The sequence below is a fragment of the Glycine max genome, chromosome 18 (genome assembly GCF_000004515.6).
Source record: "Glycine max cultivar Williams 82 chromosome 18, Glycine_max_v4.0, whole genome shotgun sequence".
Taxonomy (NCBI): Eukaryota; Viridiplantae; Streptophyta; class Magnoliopsida; order Fabales; family Fabaceae; genus Glycine; species Glycine max.
Window position 1 is genome coordinate 2690440 of NC_038254.2, and position 16611 is coordinate 2707050.

The 16611-nt window shown below is 33.5% G+C and overlaps 2 protein-coding genes across 8 annotated transcripts; both read left to right on the forward strand.

Annotated features, from left to right (window-relative positions):
* Positions 1 to 303: 303 nt before the first annotated feature.
* Positions 304 to 6032, forward strand: LOC100800414 (probable methyltransferase PMT11). Its single transcript, XM_003552814.5, has 9 exons — positions 304 to 1215; positions 1940 to 2089; positions 2194 to 2464; positions 2659 to 2769; positions 3265 to 3424; positions 4155 to 4412; positions 4508 to 4630; positions 4786 to 4863; positions 5543 to 6032. Exons 1-9 carry the CDS (start codon positions 583 to 585, stop codon positions 5748 to 5750), a joined length of 1992 nt encoding a protein of 663 aa, XP_003552862.1. The 5' UTR covers positions 304 to 582; the 3' UTR covers positions 5751 to 6032.
* A 2614-nt stretch (positions 6033 to 8646) lies between these two features.
* LOC100800950 (protein HESO1) lies at positions 8647 to 16611 on the forward strand. Of its 7 annotated transcripts, none has more exons than XM_041012028.1 (10): positions 8761 to 8982; positions 11452 to 11493; positions 11578 to 11734; positions 12850 to 13014; positions 13953 to 14131; positions 14206 to 14301; positions 14580 to 14649; positions 15237 to 15367; positions 15692 to 15802; positions 15990 to 16611. In XM_041012028.1, the coding sequence occupies exons 3-10, from the start codon at positions 11596 to 11598 to the stop codon at positions 16344 to 16346; spliced, it is 1248 nt and encodes a 415-aa protein (XP_040867962.1). In that variant the 5' UTR covers positions 8761 to 8982; positions 11452 to 11493; positions 11578 to 11595; the 3' UTR covers positions 16347 to 16611. The 7 variants fall into 7 exon arrangements, with proteins under 7 accessions (XP_040867963.1, XP_014626664.1, XP_040867962.1 ...); XM_041012027.1 differs by having other exon boundaries at positions 8770 to 8920; XM_041012029.1 differs by adding an exon at positions 8647 to 8704 and having other exon boundaries at positions 8811 to 8920; positions 11452 to 11734; positions 15692 to 16611.

Sequence of the window (16611 nt, forward strand, 5' to 3'; positions counted from 1 at the left end):
TATACAATGCTATATGAATAAAATATTTGATATTGTTATCAAACAAAAAAAATTGATATTTTAATTTTTTTTATTATATATATATATATATATTATTTTATCATTTATTTAATATTTTTCAAAAAATTAAAAATATGATTAAAATAAAAAATTGATCTAATTCAAATTATTTTAAATTAGATCAAATCAGATTGAACTAAAGTTTCAAACAAAACTGTTAAACGATGAATAAAAAAATCAAAATAATTAGATCAGATTATTTTTTTCTTTCAAAACCGATTCAACCTAATACACAGATATCCTAATCCTAATCCTAATAGTGGAAAAGATGAATAGCTCTGCCACCTTAACCTCACCCCCAATGTATATGTTAACTCTTGTATAAATAAATTGTTGTTCATCATCCATTATTAAATAAGAAATGCCGTTTTCTGTGTTGTTGCCCCACAACAATAAAAGCCTGTACCAGTACCCAGATACACACACAGTCTCAGAAGTGGCTACTAGTGAAGCACACGCAGTGCATTTTGACTCCACCCTTTATTTTTGGATCCATAAATTGATTGAATAACGAAATCTTCAATGACCGGCCATTTTCTCCGGACACCCCTCACACTCAAGATCGCTGCTTTCTTCTTCATCGCAGTCACCTTCTTCTACTTCGGCAAGCACTGGTCCGATGGCTACCAGCAGCTCGTCTTCTTCACCCAGCGATCCGACCCGGATTCGAACTCGAACCCGTTTGTTTCCACGTCCCCGAATAACGCCAAGTCCTTCAACGTCTCCGCCCTAATTGAGAACAACACACAACCGGCACCGCCGGAAAATGCCCCTCCGCCGCCAGCGCCGGAGGAGGGGTCGATCGAGAAACTTGGGGTGGTGAACGAGAATGGCACGATGTCCGATGAGTTCGAGGTGGGGGATTTCGATCCGGGAATGGTGGATCAGTGGGTGAACGAGACTCAGGTTGATGAGAGCGAGGGTTCTTCTTCTGATGTGGGATTTGGGATCAAGAAGTTCGGGTTGTGCCCCCGCGAGATGAGCGAGTATATACCGTGTTTGGATAACGAGGACGAGATTCGGAAGCTGCCTTCGACGGAGAAAGGGGAGAGGTTCGAGCGGCATTGCCCTGAGCAAGGTCGAGGCTTGAATTGCTTGGTTCCTGCACCCAATGGGTACCGTACCCCTATTCCATGGCCCAGAAGCCGAGATGAGGTCAAAATGTTGCCTTTATGACTCTCTCTTCCAATTTAGCCAAATAGTTGTTTTTTTTTTTAATTTGGCAAATATTAGTTGTTATCTAAGAAGCACTGATGCTGACACCGGACACGACACGGACACGGACACGTGGAAACCTATAATGTCCAAAATATAGAACGTAGTACGGGTGTCGTGTCGGTGTCAGCGACGCGCGTCGGACACCGGACACAACAAGGAGCTGGAGTGTCTGTGCTTCATAGGTTGTTAGTTTGTTAGTTTTTTAGTTAGTGGCAGATTTTTGTTAGTGGGAGATTCGAATCCACAATCTCTCCCTTTCCCTTCTTCCTCCAACTACCAAGCCAACCTTATAACTCCGAATGGGTGTTTCTTGTTTCAATTTGGAGGATTTCGAATCAGCTTTTATTTATTAGACAAAACTTAGATGCAGTTGATAGATGCTTTGGTGTTGTTCCCCCATGGGAAAGAGTTCCACCTCAGTAATCTACTCGATAAGGTTTTCATTAAATGTCAACGCAGAATACCTAGGTGATATTCAATTTTGATTAAGGAACAATACTAAAGCACCTATACAACTTCATTTTTCCTTTTTAAGGTTTTCATAAGTACAACTAACAGGTACTGAATGACGTGGTGTGATCTATATAGCCGACTTCAGTGGGACAAGACTTTGTTGTTGTTATTTCATAAGCATGAGGTTTGTTTTTTGTTTCTTGTGTAGGTATGGTACAATAATGTTCCTCATACACGTCTTGTTGAAGATAAAGGAGGCCAAAACTGGATTTCTAGAGACAAGGATAAGTTTAAATTCCCGGGAGGTGGTACGCAGTTTATACATGGGGCAAATGAATACTTGGACCATATTTCTAAGGTTGTTATGGTGTTTTTGTATGCTTTGGTTTTGGTTTCACCTTTTTGTTAGGAGAATGTAGGTGCATCTTATAGGAATCTGATGTTGGACATTTGTGATTGTAGATGATTCCTGATATTACTTTTGGTAAGCATATAAGGGTGGTTCTTGATGTTGGCTGTGGTGTTGCTAGTTTTGGTGCGTACTTACTGTCACGGAATGTCGTCACCATGTCTGTTGCTCCCAAGGATGTTCATGAAAATCAGATTCAGTTTGCTCTTGAGCGTGGTGTACCAGCAATGGCTGCAGCATTTGCGACTAGACGCTTGTTATATCCAAGTCAAGCTTTTGACTTGGTACATTGTTCACGATGTAGAATTAATTGGACTAGAGATGGTATGCGTTTTTCTCTCTTGTTTGATGTGCAATTGTTCTTGGTAACAATGAGGAGAAAAATTATATGCAGAGGTCTATAACAGCTAATCAACAATAGAAACGAGAATGCATGTTGGAACTGCCACTTTTTTTGCTAGTGATTTGTATACATCATTTTTTTTGTGTTTTGATGCTTAAACTTACTTGTGATGAAGATGGGATACTGCTTCTTGAAGTTAATAGGATGCTAAGAGCAGGAGGGTACTTTGTCTGGGCTGCCCAGCCAGTTTATAAGCATGAAGAAGTTTTAGAAGAACAATGGGAAGGTATAATTAAACTTTTTGAACCCTTTTTAGCTATGGAGTTAGTGTATTTAAGGATAGATCTATTTTGTACCTTCATGTATTAAATATTAATACTAGCATTGTATGAAATGCTATACATACCAAATTGTTTCTTACAATGGTTTCCGTCAGTGTCTCCAGATGACACACAATTAACATTCAACCAGTTAATCATCAAACTCTGACCTAGACCTCTCTTAACGATTTGTTTGTTATTCAAAGCAAAAGTTTGATCTTTTCCACATTTCCTTCTAATGTTACTTTATATTTCATCTGTCAATTTCTGTCTTATATGCTATGACAGTATGACTTAAAATATGCTCAAGGAGAATCATTTTAAACTGTTTTCATCCGTAAGTTACTGATTCTGCGATTTTCATTGGACAGTCAATATTATTAGGGTTTGTCTAACTTGTTATTGCTAACAATGCCGTCTAAACCTATGACGAATGTAACATTTGATTTTGTTATCTCCAGAGATGCTTAATCTTACCACTCGTCTCTGCTGGAATTTTTTGAAAAAAGATGGGTACATTGCAGTATGGCAGAAACCTTCTGACAATAGTTGCTATCGAGACCGCGAGGCAGGAACTAAACCTCCAATGTGTGACCCAAGTGATGACCCAGACAATGTTTGGTATTGTGTTCAGGCCTTTCCTTATACGTTGATATCATATACATTTTCATCAATCCAGATGATTACTGCCAAAAGTGATGCTTAAAATTACTGTTGTTCTTCTTGTATACGATAGACCTTTCCCGGATAAAATCAGAGACTAGAAAACAGGTGCATTTTGTCAATATATAGGTTTGTTCCTTCATATTGTTGAAATGTTAAACTATGTTTTCCATCAAAAAGAAAGTGAAACATAATGTTTTTTAGGCAGATTACTGAAGCATATGCCAAGTTACAAACAACTTAATCCTTCTCCACTCAACCCTCCTTGGGGAAAGATACAGAAACAACATAAGAAGAAAAATGAAAAGAAAATTACATGGTGGTCTATAACAATGAAAAAATGGTTATTTCACTGTAAATATGATTTTCCATTTGTTAAATATTATATTGTATTATATTATTTCTTAATAAAATGTGGAATTCCGTAAAGACTAAGGAAGCAAAAGAATTGGCTGTGCTGCCCCCTAGTTTTTATGTGTCTATTTTGGATTTCTATCTGCAATGTTGTAGAATGTCTTTTCTGGTTACACACTTAAAACCTATACTGCTTATAAAAAAGAAAACTACGAGCGAGTTGTATAAATAAATTTGGGTGAAGCCTCATGATAGCTTTTCACACATCTTAGTGTTATTATTAAAATTTAATGGCTCATTATTGGTGATTTTGTTAATTACTTGATTAATCTAGGTATGTTGATCTAAAAGCATGCATCTCTGAATTGCCTAAGAACGGATATGGAGCAAATGTTACTGAATGGCCTGCACGTTTGCAAACCCCCCCTGATAGGCTTCAAAGCATAAAGCTTGATGCTTTCACATCCAGATCAGAGCTTTTTAGGGCAGAATCAAAATACTGGAATGAAATAATAGCAAGCTATGTTCGTGTTTTACACTGGAAAGAAATCAGATTAAGAAATGTTATGGACATGCGAGCAGGTTTTGGAGGGTATTGTTTTTGTCTTATTTACTTTCTTGTTATAAATTTGCATTTAGGAATTTTCCTATGAGAATCTTCAATCTTCAATATATTGAGTTTTGCAGATTTGCAGCAGCATTGATTAATCAGAATCTTGACAGCTGGGTTATGAATGTGGTTCCTGTTAGTGGCCCAAACACCTTGCCTGTTATATATGACCGTGGATTGATTGGAGTTATGCATGACTGGTATTTCACTAAGCTTAGTTAAGATAATACAAGTGTTCTCGATTTTTTGGTGTGGTTTCTTAATTCCACATGCTGAACAATTCCTCTTTACCAAACCCTCTAAATTACTGTCAACTTGTCAGCATGTAGTAACAATTTCATGATTTATAATATAGGTGTGAGGCATTTGACACCTACCCAAGAACCTATGATTTACTGCATGCTGCAAACCTACTTTCTGTTGAGAAGAAAAGGTACTATTTTCTCCACTTATCAGCATTTTATGTCTTTCTTGTCAATTATTATCATATTTGTGCCTATAAAAATAAAAATGAGTATTGCATTGTGGTTTAGATATTAGCCTTTCATGTCTCTCTAGCAAAGTGATTTGTTTTTGGATATCCAATCTATTGTCCTTCTTAGCCTTATATACTACTTTAAATAAGCATATATTAATGTTTCTAAATTTTAATGCTGTCACTAACAAGCATATGCACTACATCTCAATATTCATGCATAGTGAAACAACTCATATTTGCAATTTCATATTTCATCGTTCATTCACAGCATGTATTATTAGAACAGAGAAGAAAATATTTCATTCACAGCATGTATTATCAGATCATAGGTGTTGTATTATTCAAATCTGCCGCAATCAGGAAAAAATAAGGAAGCAATAAATATCCTATCACCTATGATCTGATCATAATTCAGATTTTATTCAAATTTGATTTTGAACAGATTATTACAATATCAAATCAAGGCATTAATTAGGAAATAATTGATACAAAAATTAAGGACAAACTTGTTACTATATTAATATTTCATTATTCAATGTATTATGATTCAATCAGTTCATAACCGCGTATTGCAAATTAGAAACATGTTGTATGATGTCTATTCTGTACTATCTGTTGCATTTCTCTCTATCAGATGCAATGTCTCATCCATTATGCTTGAGATGGATCGGATACTACGACCCGGTGGACGTGTATACATCCGCGATTCTCTTGATATCATGGATGAACTTCAAGAGATTGCAAAAGCAATAGGCTGGTACGTGATGTTGCGAGACACGGAGGAGGGGCCTCATGCAAGTTATAGGGTATTGGTTTGTGATAAGCACTTGCTACGCTCTTAAAGCTAAATGGGGTATATTGCATGATATTTTCTATGACCTTGCATGTCATTTTAGAAGTGTAGGAAGATGCAAGTGCAAGTACTACTAGGCATTTGAGAAGTGCACTTCCTTACAAACGTGAGGAGGTGCTCAGCATTTATTCATCGATACCACTATCCCTAGAGCCGGATGCATCATCTAGCCTATTTGTAAAATTCAATTTATTTGTATATTCCAAAGCGCTACGTGCCTTAAATATATTGTTTCCATGAATATAAGCACATTCAGTGTTGATCTTTATAATTTTTTTGGGTCAGTTTGTATCTCTTAGAAGCTCCTTTTGGAACCAAGCAAGCTCGATACAAATCAACCAGAAAAAATAAATAAATATAGGAACCAAAATCTATAACTAGCTATAAGTAACTATTTTCAGTAACGATGATATCCACTTTTTGTTTCTATATTTTTGGACTATTTTCAGTATTTTGTCTCTTAATGAATTCTTTAATGGTGGATTTGTTTAAACTTTTAAAAAAATAACTTTAAAATAAGCGTTTTTCATATAAGTATTTTTTTAAGAAACAAATAAGATTTATTTCTTAAAATAAGGAAATAACTTATATTTTTAAGCAGAAAATTGTTTATTTTATTAAAATAAACACTTATTTTAACAAATAAGTTTAAATAAATTCGCTCCAAATCACATCATTATGTTTTAACTGCATGTAAAAAAACCCACCGCTTGAACTACATCTAAAATTCTATTTCAAAGCAACTGTACACTCTTGTTTCCTATTTAATTTAATTTCTATCCTCTCTCTCTCCCTCGTTTATTTAATTTTTATTTTAAAAAAATAGATGCGCAAATCCTATAATACTTATAAAGACTAAGTATAATTAGCTCTACGTCAAGGGTATGTTATATTATTCAATGATGTTTACTCTAGATATATGAATATAGTTGATTTTAAGAACCGGAGGTTGCTTGTTATAGATAATAATGGTGAGATTCGATTTTTTTAATATCTAAATAATACGGTGTCAGAAAATTAGTTTATAATAACTCAAATATTTTATTGAATCAATTAAGTTAAACTTCCTTAATTCAAGTTATAGTTATTTAGTTTTTACTTGGGAACAAAACAATAAAAATATAATAATATCAAGGATGTAGTTCAATTGGGTCTATAAAATAAATTTGCAGACCGATTTACATCAAATGAGAAAAATGATTTTTTTTTTTCAATTTGATCACTTTTTTTAGTGATTTTAGAATGGTTTAGATCGATTTGAACATCCTTAATTTACCATATCCACAAACTTTTTTAGTCGTTGAAACCTTGCAACCCAAGCAGTTAAGCACCAAGCCCCTCCTCGTCTAGTCATAAATCGCATTAGCCTTGTCATCAACCGTCATGTCACTTTTGGATTTATACTCTCACTTTCACCATTCTGTCGCAAAACCCTGTAGACACAATAGTTGGACACAAATTCATATGTTACATGAATGAATAATAACAGAATAACCTATCAGACAATAAATTAAAACAATATAGTATGAGAATTCGAGAAGAGTTCCACTTTTTTATATACGAAGGAAAGTTTTTTTTTAGAGAATTTGAAGATTATAGGGATGCACTCAATCATTTTAATTAGAGACAATTTTTTTCAGAGAAATATAAAGATGATAGGAGTAAAAAGAATATGAATATGAAAAAAAAAATAGGAATCGTCTCACAGTCTCAATGATATAGAACCAATTTTTTCAAAGAAATATATAAAAAGTAGAAACAAAGCTTTTTAGAAAAGTATATAAAAAAAAAAAAGGAATACACTCAATGATATAAGAAATAATTTTCTAGAAAAGTATAAAAAATAATACTGCCTGCCATATTTGAATAAGAAGAATTCATACCTTTTTCTATGAATGAGTCCTTTGGATTAGTCATCTGCAATTTAAACCTTAAATAATAAAAAAAAACTTTAAGGTTTAGGGTTATCAAAGAGAAGGTTTTTTTTGAAGGAGAGAAGAAGGCAGAGTTACGGTAAACCACCATGTCTCACCGGAAGCAATCATCGTGCCACCAAGTTTAGGGTCGTTGGAATCCCGTGCTACAAATTCTCAATTGCAATTCTTGGACAAAGATAAAAAAGAAACATCATTATCTATTGTGATATATACTGTTAAGCTCAAATTAATCCAATATCAATATTTACGTGTTCAAATTTCCTAATCTAACATCAATCAATCAAATTTCTTAATCTAAAATCAATACTATGTCAACAAATGAACTAAAATTAGCACATGCAATATATATTTCCTTTTGTAGAATATTATATTTCCTGTTTTAGTCTCGAAAATATTTTTTCTTTTAGTCACGTACCTAAAATATATTATGAACTAAAATATGTATTTCCTTTTTTAAAATTACGAAAATATATAATAACAAAGATTGTGAATGTACTAATATAATAATGATATTGTTGATTGATTGATTTTAATGGATTTTTTATTAAATGCGATTGTAATTTTAATTCATGATAATTTTATATTTTATTTTGTTTATTTTAAAGGGGAAGAGAAATAAATAATGTGAGAATTAATTTAATCAGTGTTTGTCACGTAGTTAAATTAATTATGTGTGACTTAATTTAACTATTAATTGATAATAATAATATATTTATAATTATTAATAAAGATAATTATTCATTTTGGCATATATATTTTTTATTATTAAATTATCCTTTAAATGTAATTATTTTTATTTTATTCATAAATCTTTAAAATTAATTATTACTACTTTTTTAAAGTGTTTTTTCTTTTTTATATTATAGATAGAGACACTTTCAACCTATGCCCATAGTGACACATACACGACATATATGTAGATACCTATTAAACACATCAAACTGGACTCGGACGTCAATGTTGTGTTGATATTATTGTCATGTGGAACACCAAACACGACAAAGGAGTAAGTATCCCTACTTCATAGCTTTCAACTAATAATAATGATATGAAAACGATTTATATTCAGCTGAGAGACATTTCACCTCATAAAAGTTCATTATCTTAAAAAGGTTTTCCATATTTCAAAGTAGAAAACCCCTCTTCGTAAGTTAGCTCACTGGCACTGCTGCTTCAACTCACTCCCAAGTTTCCTCCTTTCTCACATATAAGCAATGCCAACGTAAGTTTCAGCAATCAGCCTTCATTTATTTCCCCCTCAAATCCGAATGGTTTCTCTTGATGGTGCGTTTTTTTAATTCATCTTTGTCTCTTTCTACTTTCCTCGCTGTTTAATTTCTATTTTTATTATCTGGGTATTCATTTATTGTTTTTCACTATTGCTGCTTTCTATTGGGTAGTTGTTGAATTGGACAAGGGAAATATGTGAATTAATTTTTTGGAATTTCTGTGCATTCTTTTCTGCTTGGTGTGGATTTGAGTTAGATGGAGCTTCTGTGGCGTTGTGTTGGATAAGTTAGGCATGGTAACCGTGTTTGTCAATTTTTTATTTATTTTTTATGGATAGCTAGTTGTGCTTGTTTCTGATGAATGTGAATTGGCACTAAACAAGGCCAAACCAACTTATGAATTTGAATTGTTTGTCTCTTGAACATCCTATTTTGGATACCTTTTGGTGTTAGAATCGTGAGAGGAAACCAACAAGATTTGATCTTGAATGAAATTTATGAACTATCAATTGAGAAAAATGATTTTAATTTCTCATCAATCTAATCATCAGTCTTTATAAGCTGAAGGACTGGTATGTTACCATGTTTACAATGTAATTGTTACCACACCTGGATACTCCAAAAATGTAAAAGAATTAGTGTCCAACATGTATCCAATATTGATATCATTCAATACGGCGACACATATCTAAAAGGTATGAAATTAATTTGTTTTTAAACTTACCTGATTTTTAGAATTACCAGACACGGCTCCATTTCAAATAGATACATACAATGGCGGCAATGAGATTAGAACTAAGACCTCATGCAAATTACCCAAACTCCCTACCATTGGGTCGATCCTAGTGGATTATTGTTAAGTTTCTTTTACCTTTACCCTATTAGTCTTTTATATGTTGGACAAATGACCTCAATAACTTAAGATGGGGTGAATTAAGTTTCAAAATTTTTTCACTAACAAACTTTAACCCCTTTGTAAATGATAGACTTAGAATGGAAAAGAAAAAGAAACAATCAATTTAACAATGTTTTTTTAAACATGCAAGACAAAACTGATTGCAATAACATAAATGAGATAAGGGAAGAGAGAAATGCAAACTCGATTTATATTGGTTCAGCCACTTCCTGTGCCTACATTCAATCCTCAAGCAATCCACTTGAGATTTTCACTAAATTTGTAAAAAAACCTTTTTACAACTTATGAACACCCAATGAATCTCTTTCCCTTGTGTTCAGGAAACTCACAATTCAAGAGACAATCAGTCTCTTGATTACAACTTACTTTCTGAGATGAACAGAAAGATTTCTCTTCTTTAGAGTGGATAATACAATTTGATGTTCCTAGATGAACTGTCAATAGATGTGTTTGTCCAAGAGTTGTTGAGAGAGCATTTGACAATAAATTTCTCTTAGAATATCTCTCCCTTACTTTTCGAAATCAGACACACACATATATATAGATATATATAGGCCTTTCTATAGGCCTTTCGTGTCTTTTCAAAATGGTTTGAAGATATGTCTTTTCAAAAAAAAAAAATTCTTCACTTTTTAAATTGAATTTCAAGAGTTACGTTAATGGTAATTGATTACACATCAATGGTAATCGATTACAACTTTCAAAATTCAAATTTCAAACCCTTTTAAGAAGTTGATTTGCAAACTTGTCTTCTGGTAATCGATTACCAATGCCTTGATATATTGGAAACAATGTGTTTTGAGGCAAAAACTGATCTTGAATGAATCTTGAAGCAATGCTTGTTTGTTGAAACAACCTTGTATTAATCTTGAATCAATGTTTAACCTTTGAATGTTTGTTGAAGTAATCTTGAAAGCAACCTTGTTTGATTATTCTTTGACATTATCAAAATTATGTATTCATACATTCACAATCTCTCCCTTTTTGATGATGACAATCATTAGCAAGTGAATTCTTCTCAACATCATCAAAATCTGCATTATTCACATTCTCTCCCTTTTTGATGATGAGAATAATTATCAAGCAAATCTTTTTCAGCATCATCAAAAACCTCAAACCTACATGATTCACATTATATAGTGTAATTTGTTCCAAATTGCACCACAAAAAGGAGCCGCTGTCACTGCTAGCACTAGGGCTTGCAAATGATGGGCCCAATTTCCTTTAAATTCTCTTGTCCCTCTAACCATCCACCATAGCCACCCACAAACCATTGTGCCTTGCCACCAAATCTCTGAGCAATCCCCAATGAGCAGCCATCTGCTGCAGTCGCTAGAGTTGCTATTGGTTCTTACTACTCTGCTAGTTTTGTGTCTTTCAAGTTGTGCTCAAAGTTGGTTCCTGTTAACGTATCTTGGCCGTATCCTATCTTGATTTTTTTTTTATAATTTTCCATATCCCTGTATCTTTATTGTATTATGTATCCAGATTCCAGACTTAGGTTATCACTTTACATATACGTGTGGTAGGACTCGTGTCTATGTTTAATTAGTTGAATGGGATAGATCCGCATAATGCAATCTCTAACATTATGAACAATTATATCAGGTCAGGGATATTGCACCAAGGCTTTCAATATGCTCTTAGATTGTGAACCTCTTGCCTTCATCTTTTCCATTTAGTATTGCAAAACATTATTGCAGCTGTCTCATTGATACATTGACTGCTACTCAGAGTTATTGAGGGGCAAAAATGAGTACACATAGTACGTTGGATATTGTTGTAAATGATATACTTCGAGTGGTCACACCAGTACAAGAAGATTGGGAGATACGATTTGCAATTATTAATGATTTACGAAGTATTGTTGAATCTGTAGAAAGCCTGAGAGGTGAACTTTCTAGAAATTTTGTTTCTGTTCTCTATCCCCTCCCCCTTTTATTGCTAGTGTTGATAAGGGTTCTTCTTTATTTATTTACAATTTCTACGCATGATCATATTTGCTGGCTTGAAGTGGATATCACTGAACCTAATGTTGCTTGTTGTAGACCATCTAAAGGTATGAGTGTATATGACGAAGGAAGATCCAAGAAGGGGCTAATTACATTCTTCTAATTGTTTTTATTAGCATTAGTTCTTCCTATACATATAATTGAATAGTTCTTTTATGCTTATGATTGAAGAATACACTAGATTCATTAATTACTTTACACTGCTATGAACCAGCATCAGAGTGGACATATCTCAGTATGTTGTAGGGAATGCCACAGGCCTCCCAAAGTTTTGAAGTCTTTATTTTTGTTTTTGTATATATAATGTGCCCAATCCACAAGTTTCGTTTTTTCTTAAATGCCCCCTTAATCAATTATATGTATCCCTCCAGTAATTTAATTCCATATCTTTCTTGATTAGTGTGCCAAAATATTGTGTGCTACATCTTATGGAGAAAAGTTTTTCAAATTTAAATGGATTGAGTCATTAGTCTTTTATTCATTTATTAATGTTAAAAATAAACTGAAATTTTCTGTTAAGGGAGATTTTATTGTTATATCATTCATCTTTGTTGTTATTACGTTATATGTTATAGTACTCAAGTATTTAATCATGTTTCAAACTATCTTACAGTTTTATCACTATTACAATTACATGGTTGTACTAAGTTGTTTTTTTCTCCTCATCCAAAGAAGGGAAAAGTAAAAGATGCCAACTTGTGGGGCAAGCTTTCAGACTAACTTGATGGTTTCTCCAATAAATAATGGAAATTAAGATGAATTTTATTATGCTTTATGCATAACAACTTCTCCAGCATTTAATTTTTGTTGTTTACCTTGAGTACCACAGATGTAGAAACAGATGGATTCAACTGACTTACCATGAAGTTTTCCGCTCTATATGAAGTCATGTCATAAGATGATTTAGGCTCCTATATCTTATAGATATAAGCAAATTTTAGTTCATTAGTTAAGAAATTTAAGTATTTAAAGTTGTACTTCACTTTTGGAACAGGAGCAACTGTTGAGCCATTTGGATCATTTGTATCTAATCTCTTCACGCGATGGGGTGACTTGGATATTTCAATTGAGCTATCAAATGGTTTGCATATTTCATCTGCTGGGAAAAAACAAAAACAAACTTTCTTGGGGGATGTTTTAAAAGCTTTGAGAATGAAAGGTAAAATTCTTATACTTGAAGCTTCTGTGATTTGGAAGTTAGTATAAAATCTGTGTATTTGTTAATCAAGTAGCTGATTCATTTTTCTTCCAATTTGACAATTTTTCTCTCTTTATCTTCACACAGTTGAAGCAATAGGATGTAAAGCTTAGTTGTTTTTTTCCCATTGAAGTGCAATTAGGTGTAATAAATATCCATGCAAGAAATTGTAGTGAGGGGTGCAAATCACTGTATATTTGTCATATGATTATTAATGTGTACTCTCGTTAACTAATGCAACTAGGATAAGTAGCAACTGGGTTACTGTAAATATATTATTTGGTTATTTTATGGAGCACTTATTAGTGGCTTGTACAGGGTACAACTTTTATTTTATATCACTTGAAATTGTTATTTGCATGTAACTTTACAAATAAAATTGAAATTGGTTGGATAATGTATTGACATGACTACTGTTGAAGATTAGGATATGGGGAGATGACTTCCCTTCAAAATTTTGACTGGATTGATGTCAAAGATAGGTCTTTTCTATTGATTTTCTTTAAATCTGGACAAAAATTACGCTTCAGTGACTGGAAAAAAACAGGGTGAATGATCTTATATGGTTGAGTTGCTCTATAATTTAATATCCATTTTAAATTTAAGATTGAGTCATGCTAGACTGCGTGATAATTTCATATACGCTATAAAATCATGTAATTACTTGTTGAACCAATCAATCTAATAATGATTTTTAATTTTTTTATTGCTCCCATGTCAATTTTTGGTCCTGATTATAAGAGGTTTATTTTATTTGACTAAATTTTTCCTTTAGATTTTAGAGTTTCATTAGCAGTGGTTATTAAGCTTTTCATAGCTTTCTTTGCCTTCAAAACTTAAGAAATTTGTGAGTTTCTTTAGTATGTCCTAATACATTCAGTAATAACATTAATTTGCAGGTGGAGGGAGCAACTTGCAGTTCATCTCCAATGCACGAGTGCCCATTTTAAAATTTAAAAGCTACCGGCAGGGTGTATCTTGTGACATTTCAATTAATAACCTGCCTGGTCAAATGAAATCCAAGATTTTGCTTTGGATCAACAAGATAGATGGCCGTTTTCGTCATATGGTTTTACTGGTACATTCTTGAGTCTAAAGAAAGTTTGCTGTGATTGGAATTGAAGTTTGATTAATTCTTTTTGGTTTGTGTAGGTCAAGGAATGGGCCAAAGCACATAAAATCAATAACTCGAAAGCTGGAACTTTCAACTCCTATTCACTAAGTTTGCTTGTGATATTTTATTTTCAGGTATTTCTCCTTTTTCATATACCTTTTTTCCCCAAGTAATTTCTTATATAAATATTTGAAAAGAGGAAACACAGTGAAAGTAAGGTGACAATTTTATAATTATATTTTAAAACATTAAATAGTAACAAAAAATGTTCTCTCAAACCAAACGGGCCCTAAAATAGTGGGTGCCTCCAGCCATCCGCTGTAATATGTTTTAACTGTTAGTAGTCTTCTCTCTGAAAATAATAGATGGATCTTCGTCCTCTGATGCATCCAATGTTTCCCTTCTTTTTCAGACATGTATTCCTGCAATTTTTCCACCGCTTAAAGATATATACCCTGGCAACATGGTTGATGATCTTATAGGTACATTTTGTCTTTCATTTTGAGCATGAAATATCCTTATTCTAACATTCTGAACCCGTTCATAGAAAGCTAAAATATTCGCTCTTTTTCTGTTCAGGTTGAGTGCATGCTTCATTGTTAAGAATTCTGTAAATGCCTATAATCTATTTCAATGCCAAGACTTCAAACATATTCACCTTGCTATTTCTTTTACTCCCTGCATTACTTTCCTTGTGTAGTTTTCTTTTTTACATTTGAAGAATTAATCCTCTTTTTGAAAGGCATGATCATTATCATAGTTTGATGGGATTGATTTTAGTTTCAGAGGCCTTTGGATAATATTTTCTAAAAGGATAGTGGCTAGAAGGTTTGGGGTTGACAAACAATCAACTCTAGATGACAGATTGATGGGCTTCAGGCTCATGTATAGTGCTGTTAATTGCTTTTTGTTCTGTTCTCCTTTTTAAACTTTTAGGGCTTCGAAGAACGGGATTTAGGGAGGGGGGGCTTTGAATATTATGAGTTTGGAATGTTCAAAATGCTTTATGTGTTGTCAATTTACTTGCATACAGGATTTTGTAACCTTTATGTTGATGTAATTTATGCAGGCGTTAGATCTGATGCAGAGAATCTTATTGCACAAACATGTGATGCTAACATAAACCGGTTCATATCAAACAGGGCAAGGTCAATTAACAGAAAATCTGTGGCTGAGCTTTTTGTTGAATTCATAGGAAAGGTAAATCGTTATTTTGTTGATTAGACTTTCAATTGGTATTGGTAAAAGATGTTTGTATGCTGTGTTTAATACCTGGTATTTTTCTGTGCGCTTGATCATACAGTTTAAAGATGATAATTTTTAAAACTGTCCTTTTTTCCCTTGGTAATACCAGTGAGAATGTCATGATGATGGATGTCATGTATTTTTATTGAAAAGATAACAACATTTTATGCGTATCTGTTCTTGAGGCTCTCTGGCAATGAATTTGCTCAATCTATAGGACTTCCCTCTAGGCATTATTTACATATAATAATGATTACAGCATGTTGTATGTTCCTGCAGTTTGCTAAGATGGATTCAATGGCCGTGAAGATGGGAATTTGCCCCTATTCTGGAAAATGGGAACAAATAGAGGACAATATGATTTGGTTACCCAAGACTTATGCAATATTTGTAACACCCTGCTTATGTACTTCTTACTTTTTGGTGACATTATGGTTTTGTTTCGGGGATAAGCTACGTTTGGTTATTGCGAGAACAGTGCTTGATTCCAACGCCGTAGTGGCAAATGCTAGATTCTATCATAGATATTTTCTCTTGCTCTGCTAATGATATTTATATCTGACTTTTGATTGGTTAGGTTGAGGATCCTTTTGAGCAGCCACAAAATACTGCAAGATCCGTTAGCGCAGGACAACTGAAGAAGATAACTGAGGCATTTGCAAGGACGCATGACTTGCTTACCTCAACAAATCAGAATCAAATTTCACTTTTGTCCAACATGGCACCTGCGCATGTTATAAGATGTATCACAAGGCCTTATGGTGGAGGTTACTTTCACCCAACTCAGCCACAAGTGCAGAGGGCCATACGCCCACAACTGCAGTCGCAACGTCATTTTCAAAATGTCAGTCAAGGAACAAGCTCCAACAGTTCATCTTCAAAAGGACATACATTGGTGCATAGAGGCCAACAGATATGGAGGCCAAAGAGTTAAAAGGGGATCTCTATTACTCCGAAAATGCCATGGTTTTAGCTTTGAACAGGTTTTTACTATTGCCTTTCAGTTTACTTGTTAACACAAGTGATTGAAAGAATGGGATTTTGATTTTTTTTGTGCCCTTGTGGATCAAAAAGTGATCAACCGTGTATATTACATGAGGTTTTGGTGGGGCATTATATTGACGTTTTTACAACTCTTATGTACTTGTGGTAATATTCGGAGCATGCAAGAGTTTAAAATGTGCAACTTTGCATATGAA